At 59.3% G+C, this 15046-nt stretch overlaps 1 protein-coding gene across 2 annotated transcripts; it reads right to left on the reverse strand.

Moving 5' to 3' along the window:
- Nucleotides 1-1785: 1785 nt before the first annotated feature.
- BCL9L (BCL9 like) lies at nucleotides 1786-12367 on the reverse strand. 2 transcript variants are annotated; one of them, XM_086626944.1, is made up of 7 exons: nucleotides 12067-12367; nucleotides 10230-10352; nucleotides 8560-8770; nucleotides 7743-7827; nucleotides 4959-7350; nucleotides 4221-4481; nucleotides 1786-2945 (listed from the first exon to the last, which is right to left on the reverse strand). In XM_086626944.1, exons 1-7 carry the CDS (start codon nucleotides 12365-12367, stop codon nucleotides 1786-1788), a joined length of 4533 nt encoding a protein of 1510 aa, XP_086483070.1. The 2 variants fall into 2 exon arrangements, with proteins under 2 accessions (XP_086483070.1, XP_086483069.1); XM_086626943.1 differs by having other exon boundaries at nucleotides 4221-4503; nucleotides 4945-7350.
- Nucleotides 12368-15046: the final 2679 nt, after the last annotated feature.

A 15046-nucleotide genomic window follows, 5' to 3' on the forward strand; every position in this document is an offset into this window, starting at 1 on the left:
TAATCCTCCAACCAGCATTCCTCCGGCAAGCGCGTGCCCTGAGTTCACCGTTGGATACCCATAGGGTACACCATGCTGGAACGCGGCCCCCACGGAGGTCCAGAGATGCTGCGGTGTGAGCAGGAGTGCGTGCGAGTCACCCCAAAGTTCCCTCCGTGAACAAATACAGGACAGACCATCAGCACCACGTGCAGGAAGACCTTATGGAGTAGGGGACAGGAAGGGCAGAGCACATCCAGAAAAGCCAGAGTTGTTCAAACAGCTCGCTTCCACCAGCCTAGGAACGAGGGGCTGCAATGCAACCTCGGCCGCTTCTGTCCGAAGCATGGGATGGCCACGCCGCTGACACCGTACAAGACAACTCTTCTACTGAGATGGCACACACGGTCAGGTCGTCTTCAATGGCGAGACCTCTACTGTGCAGTAGGGCAGGGCCGCTGCAGGTAGCTCAGGGCGAGATGGAGCCAAGACTGCCTGCGAAACTCCAGAGGAGGAGGACCAACAAGCACGAGGAAGACCTGGGAGAGCATTCGACGGCAGAGGTAGAGGGGGGCACGGTGCGGTCACGGAGGGAAACAGATGGGTAAAGGACTGGTGTAAGAAGGCTGCAGAAGAGCAGAGTGCCCAGCTAGCCTCTCCGGGAAGCACAGGATCGCATCGCGTCACACATCTCGGAGCCCGTCTACCCCTACGCGCTGCACCGCCCTGCCGGGAGGGGACACAGCGTGAAGGGAAAAGAAGGGACTAGAGGTGATGTGGCGGGTCGAGACCTTCGGGTGCAGCACATCTGCGAAGCCCGGATCCTCGTCACTTCTCCAGCCAAAGGGCCGGCATCCTCCCTGCCCCAGCCGCGGCAGCTCCGCCGCAGAGCAGCCACAGCCGTATCCCGCAAAGCCACGACCTCCGCCCTGCCGGACAAGCACCACGCCGGCAACGTTTCACCAGGGCCAAAGTTCTGACCTCCCCGACGGTCCTCGGTCACTGGTTGCGTTCGTGTACTCGGCGCGGGCTCCACAAGGGCCTAAGATCTGCGTGAAACTGTACACCCTGCACGTGCAAACCCTTCGGACGCGTGAACAACACAGGTTTGACACAGAGTCACTCTGCGACGGGAGCTCTCAATGCCCTGTGCACCCTGGGGGATCCTCCTGCCTCCCCCCAAGGAGAGTTTTCAATCCTTGTACACTGTTGCCTTTAGCATGTTTTTTTGTTTCTGTTTTTTTTTTTTTTTAAAACATGTTTTGAGGCTTCTATTAAAACACAGAAATACAGAACAATTAAAAACCAGCACAAGTTTTGCCTTTCCCAGCGACCTATTTACAGCTAATTCCAAAAACCCTCTTCCACATTTTGGTTGCTTAAAAAGAAAAAAAAAAAGAAAAAAAAAAAGGAAAAAAAAAGAGAGAAAAAAGAAAAAGGACAAAAAAGAAAAAAGAGAGAGGGAACGAAGGGAAAGGAAAACACTTGACAGAGGAGAACCATAAATGAAAACTTTACAAACTGCCACAGGGTCTGGATGTCCCCGGTCACCACGCAGGGTTCAAAGCAACGGCCCCGCTCCCAGCCCCTCCACCCTCCCCTTCCCCAAAAACAAAAGGAAAAAGAAACCCAATTCACATCAAGTTTACTGCACATCTGGTTTTCTGTGTAGAGGTGAATCCGATATGAAAAGCATCCCACATGGCGTCCTCCACTGGCGCTGGCCCCCAACCCTCCCCCAAAGAAAGGTTTAAAAACGTTTGTCCAGGCAGTCCCGTGCCCTCCCCAGCCCCGTGCCAGCCAGGCTTAGAACGGCAGGTTGGCCATGTTCCCGGGCCCTGGGATGTAACTCATCTGGCTGTCCAGGGAGACACTCCTCTGCCTCATCTGGTGCGTGACCATGAGGTTCTGCTGAGGCGGGGGCCCCATGAGAGAGCCCTGAGGTGACATCATGTGTCCCGTCTGAGCATACATCTCCCCCGATACGGACATGCTCCTCTGCTTGGCCTGCATCAGCATGAAATTCTGCTGGGCCATCAGGCTCTGCTGCGGAGACATCATGCCCTGGTGCATGCTGTTGCCCATCATGCCTTGCTGGGGCGGTATGCCTGTCCTGCCCAGCATGGGCACTTGTCCAGGATGGCACATGGGCATGCCGAGTCCCCTCTGCACGCCCTGCTGCCCGGGGAGGCTTGGGGCGTTCATACCTGGCCGCACTGGGGGCTGCTCAGCCATCATGTTCTGCAGGTTCATGAGGTGGAGGTTGGAAGGCTGCGATTTGGGCGCTTGGCTGTCGCTCTTGGGGAAATACTGCAAGGTGCTGCTTGGCTTCTCCGACGGGATGATCCTGGACAGGTCGAACTCAGGGATGCCTGTGGGCGTGGGGCGGATGACCTCGCTGAGCTCGGGGTCATTCAGCACCGACGCCACCCCGGGAAGCACGGGCGGGTAGGGCTCGCCGATCCGAGGAGGGATGCTCTTGCCCATCATGTGCTGCTGAGGGGGCAACTGGCTGGGCTGCTGGGAGGGCAGGTCCTCAGGTGGCAAGGGCATCCCCGGTGGGTAGTGCTGCTGCATGCCAGGGCCACCTCCCCCACCAGGGGCCATGGGCATGCCTCCGGCGGGAGACGGCATGGCGTTGTGGGGCTGCTGCATGCGGGGGAACACGAGCTGGTTGGAAGGAATCATTTGCGAGCTGTTGGGCACGGGGCCGCACTGCTGGTTCAAAGAGTCCTGGGGCCCCGGGGGCAGCATCATCGGGTTCGGGGGGGGCACGCCTGCCCCTGGCGCACTTGGGTGCATAGGAATGTTGGAGCCCAGAGGATTCGGGGAGGACATCATGGAGGTGGGGGGTGGTTCGTGGGAGAGGGGTTGCTGACCAGGCAGGTTCATTCCCATGGGGCTCTGAGAGGACCCAGGCCCCACGGAGTTCAAGTGCAGTTGATTCGGCTGGCTCCCCGTCACACCTAAGGAGAGGAAAATGAGAGAAGAGTCAACTCTGGCCACAGACCTCTCAGGGCTGCAAAATCCACGTCCCAGAAGCCTGCCGAGGAAAGCCCCGAGCGCAGAGCGTGATGCTCAGTAAGCAGCCGCAAGATGTGCTTGCAAAGCACCAACATCAGAAAAAAGCGCCCAGACTCCAGTTCCCCGAGCCCGCAAGCAGCAGAGTGCTACTCCAGCTTCATCCAGTCCCAGGCTGGATTCGTAGCTCCCTACAGTCACTGACTCTCGGCTGGCTCTGGGTGTTGGGACAGCCCTACACCACGATCTCAGCAGCGCGCTCAGCTGCCTGGAAGGCACCGAGGAGTGACCCTTCACCACTGCCTGCCTGCAGTGTTAGCCACCCGGCAAGCTCCTGTGACTACACGACCTCGGGTGGCGAGGAGCAAAAAAAGGAGAAGAGTCAGCAGCCTGGCACAGGTGCTGTCCAGGAGGGAGGACTGTGCTCACCAGTACCGCAGAGTGATCGGCGCCTGCGGAGGGGTTCGGGTTAAGAGGGAGCCAATGCATTTGCATGCCTGCGGTCAAGCTAAGTGACTACTCAGCAGTGACAGAGTCAAAAAGTTGATTTTTCATTTTGAAAACTGCCAAAAATATTTGTCAGACAGCTTTAAACCCCTAAATCAAGTGGTACGACGTGCTGGAATTCCCCTTTGGGCTGGTCACCGAGTGACGAAAAACACTCATTTGCCTAGCTGTCCTCACCAGTGCCACCAGCCAGTGGAGCGTATCTGGCTGGCGTCTACTGAAACCAGAACTATGCTGTGACACAGCCCTGCCTGTGCAGGCAACCGGGCTCTGCTCAAAACACCAAGCTCCCAAACCCTATTCCGAGCATGCCCATCCCGCTGCACAAGAGCGCGAGGGCTCCAAGCAGCGGACCTCTGCCTCCAAGTCTTGGGCCCAAGACAACTCTGGGAGCCGTGAAAATCCAGGGCTAATGCGTCCATGCAGGGCAAAGATAGTTCTGAAAAACATCCAGGGCTTGTGGAAGAAAGGTGCCTCCAATGCCAGACTGGCTCATGTCCTTCCAGACCCCGCACCCAAGCCAAAAGCTGATGGACAGCCTGGACACAGGGTGGAGAAGCGAGCAGACTGTTACAAACGAGGGCAAGTTTAAGCTCTTTGACACAGCAGTCGGTGGGAGAACACAGTTTCCAATGCCTCCTCCAGCTGGTGCCTCAGGCCTGCAAGGCAGCCCCAAGATCGTCTGACCCCTCGCAAGCCCCAGGAGTACGTACCTGACATGCTTCCAGGTGGGAGCATAGGCCTGTCCGGCAGCAGCTCGTCATCAGAGGTGGCAATGGTTTTGATGGCATTGTGGTAAAGCGGTGTGGAGCTGGGCATGGCATACTTGGACATCTGGGACATCATCAGCGAGAGGGGGTTCTGGGAGGGGGATGGATCTGGAGAGGAAGTAAAAGGCATGTTGGGATTCATGGTGCTAGAGGTGTTACTGGCTGGTGCGGAAGAGCTGCTCCGAGGCCCAGAAGGGAGAGAACCTGCAAGCAAGAGAGAGACCGGCTCAGTACTGCCCGCGCACCGTGGCTTCCTCTCGTCAGACGGCAACCCCGTCCCCTCCTTCTGACGGCAGTGACCAGAGGAGGCTGCGAAACGCAGACCTGGCGTAGCTCAGCACCCTCCGGACTCGGAGGAGCCTCACGCAGAGACCCTGCTCCAGAATGGTGACGTGCTTCTGCTCCAAACTGCCCCTGACTGCCCGCCACAGACGCGCCTTTTGCTGCCTGTATCACCAGAGCACGAGCCAGGGTTGAAGTAGAAGCTGCTCGGTCTGCCCTGCCATCTGCCTGAAAGCGCCCTGTTCGGATTCTGGGAAAACAGGCTTGCTCCGTGAGACGTACGGGCACGCACAGGCACGAGCGTCTCCCCGCTCCCACGAGAGCGCGTGGGCTGGAGAGAAACACTGTCCACGCACTCCGCAAAACCGAGCACCCACGCACGGACGATACCCGGCATACCCTGATCCAGTCCTCCCATGGAAGTAGACGAGTTCATGCTGAGAGTCTGCTTGCTCTGGTTGACTCCTGGGCTGGGCATGGTGGCTTTGGGAGACGGCACCCAACCAGGGGAAGGAACAGCCATAGAAGGGGACTTCAGGCGGCTCGGTGAGCCAGTCGGAGACCGGACGTTAAGCGAGGAGCTCATCACCTGGGGGGACTTGAGGGGTCCAGACTGATTTGAAGGCGGCATGCTGACCATCTGCGAGGGCGTCTGCGGGGACTTGAGGTTGGCAGAGGGGGAGGTGACCAGCGGCGAGTGCACCTGGCTGAGGGTGGGAGACTTGAGGTGGCCCATGCTGGGGGAGTTCATCTGGCTGATGTTGATGGTGAGATCTGAGGGCCGGCGGCCCAGCCCCCGGGAAGGTGCTGGGTGCATGTTGGCCAGGTTGCCCCCTTGTGCAGGAGCAGGATTGGAGGCCGGAGGCAGAGGGATGTGGCTGAGCCTGGTGGTGCCGCCGATGCTCCCGACGGGCATGGCGCTTTGCTCAGGGCTGAACATGTCCGAGCCACTGCCCATCTCCTGGGGCATGTTGGGGTAAGGCCCTTGCCCGCTCGAGAAGCCTTGCTGTCCTTGGTTGGGGAACTGGGAGGGAATCATCATTTTCTGGGGGCCTCCCAGCATTGCACTGCCATTGCCGTTCTGAGCCCTCACCCTGGCCAGCTCCTCAGGACTCATGCCCTGGTGGGCGATCATATCTGGGCCCCTCATCTTCTGCGACATCATCATCTGCTGCTGTGGGGTCATCTGGACATTGAGGTTCATGTTCATGTTCATGTTGACGTTCATGTTCATGTTGAGGTTGCCTGGGCCCATGGGCGCGTCCATGTCCCGAAGGCCTGACTGACTCATAGGGGGGCTCAGCATCCCCCGAGTGCCTGCAAAATCCATTCCCATCGGGGCACTGCTCAGGCTGTCTCCTGTTATCTGCCCAGCAAACATGGACGGATCCATCTGTCTGTGTGCCTGTATCATCCTCTCCATTTCCATGCCCTGGCTCATGGAGTTGCTGGACATCCCCATGGGCCTCTGCATTGCCACTGGGCGTTTCTCCATCAGCTGATGTCGCAGAATCTCCTCCCTGGCACGGGGATTCATGAACCTTTCAGGGTCCCCTTGCCCCGACGGGTAGGGCAGGGTGCCCTGCGGAAAGTTCCCGGGGCCTCCCATAGGAGGCATATCGTCGCTCCATCCCATGCCGGGCCTGACCGGCCTCTGCATGGCGTTCATGGGCCCAAGGGCATCCAAGGGCATGTTCTGCATCCCTGCGAAGCCAGAGACTCTCTGCATTTGATTCCCAGGGAACCGTGGCCCTGGGAAAGGCGGCCCGCCTCGTAGCTGCATAGGGTCCTGCACATCCATGGGTCCCCGCAGCTGGCTGCCCATCCCCGGTGGCCACTGCTCCCCAGGCTTGCTGTGGTAGGGTGGCGGGGGCCCACGCATCATCATGCTGCCCATCGACTGTGGGATCATGAGCTCCTGCATGGGCCGGCCGTGGATGCTGATCTGCTCCTCTTTCCGTCGCTTTTCCTCGTAGTACTCTTCCTGCAACTTCCTCCAGGCCACTTGCTCCGGTGTCAGGCTGTCCTGGTTCAGCCGCTGCATCATCATGTTCATCTGCTGTCCCATGTCAGCGCCTGGGTGGTGGGGCACCTCGTGGTCCAGACCGGGCCCACCGAGGCTTTGGGTCTGGGAGATCATGGACTGCAGAGGCTCTTCGTACTTCTTCATGCTGGCAGGGGGTGCAGGCGGCTGGGCAGGGGCAGCCTGCGGCTGAGGGGCAGTGCCACCCTCACCCATGGTTTGGCTGGGCTTCATGAAGGGCTCGGCCTCCCCGCTGCGCAGCAGCAGACGCTCAATGTCCCGCAGGGTCTGCAGAGAGCGCTCTCGGTGCTCCAGCTGCTCCTTCGAGAGCCCCTCTGAGCTCATGGGGTTCCTGGGGCCCATGCCTGCCTGCCCGTTTCCTGGCATCCCGGGACCCGGGCCCTCCCCGAGGAGGCTGGAGCTGGACGTGGTGGAGGAGTCCACTTGCCCAGGCTGCATGCTGTTGGCAGAGGCGGTGGGCGTGTTTGGGTGGTTACTTCCAGGCTGGTTGCTGCCGCTGTTGTTCCCCAAAGAGTTGGGAGTCAGATCTCTCCGGACATCTTCACTTGTCCCTTCCTGGGGCAGGCTGCTGGGTGCAGGCAAAGGTGTTTGACTGATGGTCTGAGGTGGAGGTGGAGGCTGCGGCGGGGGAGGCTGTGGCTGTGGCTGACTCGCTTGAGGTGCCGGTGGCTGGGACTGTGGAGTGTTGGCAGCAGGAGGGTTAATCGGAAGCGGCTCAGCAACTCCCAGCACTTTAGGACCTGGCGCCTGGCAGCGAAAAAGGAAATAAACGTAAGCAGGAAAAACCCTGGTTAGGTATTCTTCCCTGCACCCTGCAAGAGGCCTCTCTTGTCCCAAAAACACGCCCCACGGCAGTTCACCTTCATTGCTCGTGGGGAAGAAGCAGGCCCTATTGCACGTCCTGGAAATGCACCATCAGGTATTCTGCCCACGTGGCTGCGGGGCCACGTATCGTGCCAGGACTCGCTCCGAAGAGGTTCCACAGCAAAGCAGCTTCCCGCCCCACTGAAAGGGCATTCTGACAACCCCTTCCCTCCACAGCTGAGCCAAGAGCTGGGGGAGAAGGGCCACGTCAGAAGGGAAGGGTCATCAGTCAGCAGCATGTGCCGACAGGAGTGTTTGGTTCACAGCGGGTATACCTGATCTAGCTTCGCCCGTGGGACGTTCTGCTGATGGTAGGCCAGAATGGAGTCAGCTCGGCCCTGCAGGACAGCTTCTGCAGCTCTAGGGAGAGAGCACAAACCGCTCGAGAACAGGCATTGTGCCCCATTCCACCCATCCAGGCCCCAGGTACCACCTCCACTGTTCAGTCCAACGGGAAGAGGGAAATCTCTGGAGGTCACCAAGAAGGGGAGATATTCTCAGAGCCCTCCCACCTGTTCTGCACAGTCCCCAGTGAGGCCCTTTGACTGATGATCGCTTGCCCTGGCATTTCCTTCTTCCTGCGTCCTATGCTGGGCACCCACCTCTGCCTTGTGCCGGCTGCTGCCGGCTGCCCTAAGGTGGCTGTTGCCGAGGTGCTCTGGGATCTACCACACTGCACCAGTGGTTTAGCAGAGGTCTAAAACTAAACAGCCTTTCTAAGACTCCACGGCTGAAACAACGCAGGACAGAAGGGAGGAATCGAGTGGAAAACACCAGGCGTTACGCAGCACTCCCCACGACACCCAGCCCCTTGGATACTTCCGAATCAGACCAGCAGTCCATACTGCTTTGGCCGGATCTTTTCATCGGATGCTGCGCCTGTCACAGAGCACGGTGCTGGGCACCGCTGGGAGAAAGCACGCATTTAAGACAAAGTTTGCCCACCAGCAAACTTCCTGAACTTCACGGGGGACCCGCTCCGTGCGACCGAGGCGACACGGGTCCGTCCAGCTGTCTCGTGCTCGAGCGCAGCACGCGGGCGTGACGGGCCGGCCCTGTGCCAGCAGAGGACGGACGGGGTTTACCGCTTACGTGTTTGCGAGGTGCGTTGTAAAGACGTAAACGAACTGGGAAGGCTGCTTTCCTGCTCCGCCGCCTCCGCCTCCTGCAGCGTCCGTCCGCAAGCCGGGGGCAGCACCATGAGGCACGCTGGAAGGAGCGCTCTCGCTCAGGCTGGGCAGCGGGTTGGACCCTGGGCCGAGCTGCGGGGCTGCGGACATCGCAGGATCTGCTACATTACAATCTGCGGGAGCACAGCAGACGGGCTGCTGGAGACGGCGCAGCGGGACAGCCCGGGCGGCCCCCGCTGCCCGCCCCGCGGCGGGGAACGGGCGGCAGGCGGGCGGCCCGGGGCAGACGGCTGCCCGGCGGCGGGGCGGAGGAGCAGCCGGTGCCCGGCAGGGGGCAGCAGGCGCCCGGCCGTCCCCGCCGCCCGGGCGGCCGCTGCCGCGGGCCGGGGCCGCCTCCTGCCGCTCCCCCGGCACCGGCGGCTCCGCTCGTCTCCCGGACGCCTCGGGAGCGGCGGCCGAGGGGATGCTGTCGACTGAAGCGGTGACTATTAACCGTCAGCTGTTATTAGATAACGTTCCTAATCAATATTAATAAGCATCGCAATTACCAGGAGCGTGCCGTGCCTGCCCCCTCGCCTGGCTCCACATACACGCACACAAACACACGCTGCACCCCCTAAGGCCGGCTCGCCCGCTCTCCTTCCACCAGCCTCTCGCCACGGGTCTCCCTGTAGACCTACTGGGCACCACTGCCAGCAGCCCGGCCCCGGCATGGCAGCGTTTAGAGAGAAGAGACATCAGTGGCAAGAGGACAGACACGCTGCCTCCTGCCAGCCCTCGCCCCTGGGCAGCCCCAGCTCCACTTCGGCAGATCTTGGAGCAGGCTGCGACAGGGAGGCGGCACTGTCCCTTCCCACGAGGGCTGTGGACTGTGCAGAGAAGCAGGAGGGAGCATCCTCGAGAGGATGGCTTATGGGGCGCTGGCAGGCACAAAGGCCATCCTCTACTTGGTTTTATACACTTCCATGTTCTCCATCAGCTACAGCCCCTGGGCCCCACTGGACCTTGCCTCGTTCTCTCAAATATCCTCCCTGTTGCAATTTCAAAGTAAATTCTAGACACAAAAAATCAAAGAGTTTTGCTGCTTTTGGAAAACAGGAGAGACCTACAGCTTGTTACCCCAAACGGTGCTCAGCTCTGCCTGAACCACTGTCAAGACCCCGAGAGCCTTTAGCCTCAATGGCCTTCAGAGAGCAGCCACAGAGAGCTGGGTGGATGGCCTGGCACAGACCTTGCTGCTGCAACACAAGCAACACGTGTCGCGTGGTTTGGCTGCCCCTATGACCAAGGCAGGCACCCTGAACCACATTTAAGCCAGGCACGCTTTCAAGGTGGCAATTCTGCTGCTGGTGTGGCCAGATCAAGTAGAGCAGGGACATGGAACCTCAACATCTTCCCCTCCAGTATCTCAGCAGCATCTCCACAAAAGAGGTCCCACACCTCACTGCATGGCCAAAAACACTCTCACAGCACAACGACCACCAACTGCAACAGCCCACCACGCCACACACCGGGCTGAGTCAGCACACAGAGGCAAAGTTGAAGGTGCCAGTGCCATCTGCCCTGCTAAGCTGCAGGAGGGACCTGCAGCTTTATTCAAGCTTCTGAGCTGGTAAGGAGGTAGACACTCACTGTGTGCACTGCTGATGGGCTTGTCGTCTTCCTCGCTGTCCGGCCCAGAGCACCATTCGTCCCCACTGTATGGCTGCTTCCTTTCCAGCACGCACCGCCGCTTGCTACGGGGAGCCACTTCACCTGCAAAGGGACAGAAGGAGACATCAGAAGAGCTGAGGAGGCCTGGCAGGGGCTGGGAAGGCTGGGGCTGTGCCCAGCTGCGTGCTACATGCTGTAACTGCCGACCCAGCGAGGATGCACTGGGAGAGAAGCCTTACACCGACATCTGCCCAGCCCCGATAAAGATCCTGAAGGATCTGCTCAGTCTGGGCTCCTTGACTTTGCAGCCAGACCTGGTGAGACTCTCCCGTGAGAGCTAGCAGTTCAGATTGAGATGTGTTCCTTACTGTCAGAAAGGTGTCTGCAAACTCAGGACATGTCCAACTGCTGTTCCAAACCGGAGAGCTTTGGGCATTAACCCTAAGTTTAGGGGTTTGTGATGTAGCAATTAAAACCTGAAAACGGGAGGGCACGTACACATGCTTTGTAGGAACAAGAGACAGACTGTGCCCTTCACAGACACCAGTCAGGCAGAGGCCTTTATGCCCGCTGTAAACTTGGCTGCTCCATCCAGTTCTCAGCTGGGGCTGATGCAGCTCAGAGAGGAAGTGGCTTGCCTAAAGGCACCAAGGGACTCGGGGAAAGGAATCAGACACAGGATGGATAACTTCCAGTCCTGTGCTTTAACAGAACACTGTCTGGCCTCCCTTTTCTGCATCATCTAGTGGCTTCCAGGCCGTATTCTCATGATCTATCAGTGCACTGCAGCAGGAACATAGGAGATATGGGCATTCCCGATCAAGCCATTTCAATAATTTTCCTGCAGAAGTCTGGGCTACAAGACAGTACTTGGGATAAAGCTACAAATGCCTATGATCGGTGGCATACAGTAGCCCTCTAACACAGCAGGGGAGAAAGCTTTCCTTGGGGCAGGAGGTCTGTTCAGGTACCTTCTACCCGTTCTTCCAAGGCACGGCTCTTGCCTAAGCCAGTTGGGTGACACAGTTTCGGCTGTGAAACCAAACGCTCAGGGGCACGAGGCAGAGCAGCGGCTCTGCGCTTGGGGACTGCGTGCAAATCTCAGTCGGAACCAAGAACACCACTGGGACTTCTCCTCTGACAAACCTCTGCAAGATACTCAAGTGTCGCATGCAGCCATTGAGCGCAGAGCTTGGTGGAACTCAAGAGGCTACAGGGAAGGCTGGTGAGGACAAGGAAGCCAGAGGGTTTGGAAGCACTGACTCAGCCCTTTTCCAGAAGCCACATGCTGCAACACAAGAGTCATCCATGGCTGACGAGACCACAGAACTGTTCAGACAGCGACCCTCACAGCACCTCCTTGCTAACCACGACTGAGTTCTCGGGCAGCTAGCTGCAAGAACACCACCAAGGCAGCTCTTTGCCAGCAGCGAGGAGACAGAAAACAACTCAACTTGCTCCCAAGTTGGAAGTCTGCACGTCGCAAAGCAGGGGTGTTCGGTACCATTTCAGCGAACCGTGCTCTTGCTTAACCAGCCTCAGCAGCCCGTGAAAACAGCCCGTGAGTCCCAGATTCCCAGCATAACAAACGGTTTACGGAATGAAACGAAAGGACATCGCTCAGCCACGCTGGTCCCAAAACCACGGATGTGACAAGCAGTGATGCAAAGGCAAGCAGGCAGCCAGGACAAGCCCAGGCAGAAGCCGGAGCACAGAAACCCAAGCTGCTCGCAGCTGCTCCCATCCCAGGTCCTGCCAGGATGCTTGGAGCAACTGCAAGGAGGACGTGCTGAGGCAAGGTTTAGGAGAGTATTACCTTTTGATTCTGCGTCCTGTGAAGGGGTGCTGGCTTCTCGCTGTTCTCCGGAGTCCACTGAGATGCTTCGTTCCCGTTTCACCTTGCCCTTCAGGGAGCTGAAGTTTGGGACAGCGTTCTGGCTGTTTTTCAGTCCAGAGTTGCCAGGGGAGATCTGAGTGGCCTTGCCGCCATGGCTGCCCGCCCCTACACCCTTCGAGCCCAGGTTGCAGGTGGGTGCTTGGCTCACGTTGTGGTGCTGGGCCGGGGCACCGCTGCTGCCTGCCTTGCCATGGCTGGGCAGTTTGTTGTCAGGGTGCATTGGCTTGGCTAAAGCTTCCCACAGCGCTAGTGGAGGGAGCTCCCAGGCCCTTCGGTCAGAAACCTGCACGGGAAGAGGGCAGTGAGTCAGCGCAGTTCTCCTCGAGCGCGCGCGGGGCCGACGGCGGGCACCGGCCGGGGCACTGACATTGCTGCATGGTGGCAGGGCCAGACAAAGCCTGCGGCAAGGCACAATGCAGAGCCCCTGGTGCTGGGAATTAACCCCGACCCCTTGGAGCACAGGATCCTGCTCTGTGGGTAGCTGCGCGCGGACAAGTGGCAAACCCCCTCCCTGGCACAGCTGGCTTGCCAGCGCTCCGAGGCACAGGCATGGACACGAGAGCCCTCGTTTCTGAGACCATGACGAGAACGGGGTGCTCCACGCCAGCCTGGCCCTTTGGTGAGAGGAAGGATCCTTAGAGCTATTTTGCAGGTGTTCCCGGAGCTCAGCCAAGTTTGTGACCCTGAATAGAAGTCTGGTGCCCTGCTGGTTTCAGGGACCCCCTTCTGCTGCTAAATCAGTCTCCTCTGCTCTGCAAAACACACAGGAGACAACTGAGCAGACAGAAAACGGTCTTGATGCAAGTCTCTAAGAGAAAGCTGGGACGGGGCAGGAAAGGGCTAAGAGGAGAAGGAAGCGGTGGGCTGCAAGGCAAGGGCAGAGCCGGGAACGTGGGCGCTCACCACCTAAGTGGTATCCCTGTCGCTCCTGGGGGCCTGAGGGACCGTTCCAGCTCCTGCTCCAAGGCCCTGGGTGGGGGAGCGTCCACTTCAATGGCAGCTTCCAGCCCAGCAAGACGACGCAGCGTGCCACGGGCCTGCTGGGACAGCAGGGTGAGGCTCTCCTGTGCCAGACCCAGCTTTCTGACTAGCCCCGCAGGCTGAGGCAGAGCGTTTCAGGGAAGAGGTTAGGGCAGAGCGCGCAGGCTCCTGGGCTGGAGGACGTGCATGCAGCCCTCCTTGCAGATCTGTTTGCCTTGGCAGAGTCTCTTAGGCTCGTGCCGGGATTCTTCCCCTAGGAGCTCTGCAAAGGCGTAACAGATGACTGGGATGTGGCTCCACAGTACCTGAGCACACCGCGTGTTCTGGAGGGCTGCTACTAGCCCTCAGCTCAACAGACAACCCTGGTAACTGCAGGGTGCATCCCTCCTGGCCTAGGAGTATCTCCTACTTGCAGCGAGCAGCCTTCTTCAACATGGCACAGGCAGTGTGGGACATCAGCCGGCCTCACCTCAGGAGCTACCAGAGCAGGCGGAGGATGTCCCTCACCTTCAGACACGGCTCTCGCATACCAACTCTTCCCAGCCTAAACCGCGTTCACTGCTAAGCCCTCGGAGGCAGTCCCAGTGCAGAAAGATGCAGATTCCCGTGAGAACTGCTCCTTGCTTTCTTCATCTAGAGGACGTAACTCCTCCTGCATGGGGGCTCCAAGGTCCTCTGCTACAGCATCCTCACTGCCCCAGCCAGTGACCCCAAAGCTGCTGAGACCCCTGCTGCCTGGCAGTCTTCTCTACCTCTCGGGGAGCAGGAGAGAAGGAGATTAAACCGTGTGTTCGTGTAAGTTGAGGTATTGCTCTCTGTTTGCTTACGTCTGCTGCGTGCTTTGCGTGACACCTTCACGATGCACTCAAGAACCTTTCCCAAGCAGAGGCAGAGATGTTTCCCAGCACATGGAGGTTACTGGGCCTGTGGTCTGCTCCTCCCATCTGGACTGAGCAGGCCAGATGCTGCGCACAGATTTCTTCTGCCACCCAGGGACAGGAAGCACCGGCTCCAGACCAAACCCTGCATCTCTAAACAGCGCCGCAAGAGCTCAGCAGCACTACACGAGCTGCTCCTGGCTTGCCGAAGGCGGGCCTGAAGACATACCATCGGCAAAAGCCCAGCGCTCCCTCTGCTAGGGCGAAACACCGTACCCGGCATGGCACGCCAGCGAAGAGCAAAGCACGCTCGGCAGACCCGTAACCCCCGAAAGACGCGATCGCCGCGAGGCGCAGGCTGCAGCGTGCCACCCGCAGCAGCGAGTTCCCCACCTGCAAAAGGGGAACCTTCTCGGCACCCGCTTCCCTGCGAGGCAAGGCTGAGCCGGTGGCCGGCTGGCACGCCGCGGCACCCGGCCGCGAGCAGCCGGCACGAACAGCGCTATCGCGCAGCCCGCCCAGGCATTCCTAGTTAGTTAGTGGGACCGTTCGTGCACAGCCTGGCCTATCACCGCTTCCTAACTAGCGAGTCGTTAGTCGCTCCCTCCGCCTCCTCCCCACGCACCTAGCCTGGAGGAAGACGGTGAGCCACAGCGCTGATTAATTTTCACAGCACATAAGGGAGTTGCTAGCCCTTTAAGTGTCAGCCAGTCTTGCTCGCTCGCTCTTGTTCTCCGGGGACCTATTAATAGCAGCTGGAAAGATCACATCACTCTCTGGATATTTATACCCCTCATTCCACACCAGGAGAGATTTATGTCAGAGCTGCCGTCCCAGTGCCAGCCCAATTGCTCTGTCAAACCGCTCGCAGGGGGAGGGGAGCAGAGTGGGGAAGGAGACACGGAGAGGGCAAGTGAGGAGGAGGAGAAGGTCCATATGGCATAAGCTGCAGCACTAAGCACGCATGCTGCCTGCAGCCGCTGGCTGGCCAGCCGCAGGGAGCCTTCGGCCCCGCTGGAAGAGGCTGCTGCCAGACAGCA

Source organism: Tauraco erythrolophus, chromosome 26 (genome assembly GCF_009769465.1).
Source record: "Tauraco erythrolophus isolate bTauEry1 chromosome 26, bTauEry1.pri, whole genome shotgun sequence".
NCBI classification, from domain to species: domain Eukaryota; kingdom Metazoa; phylum Chordata; class Aves; order Musophagiformes; family Musophagidae; genus Tauraco; species Tauraco erythrolophus.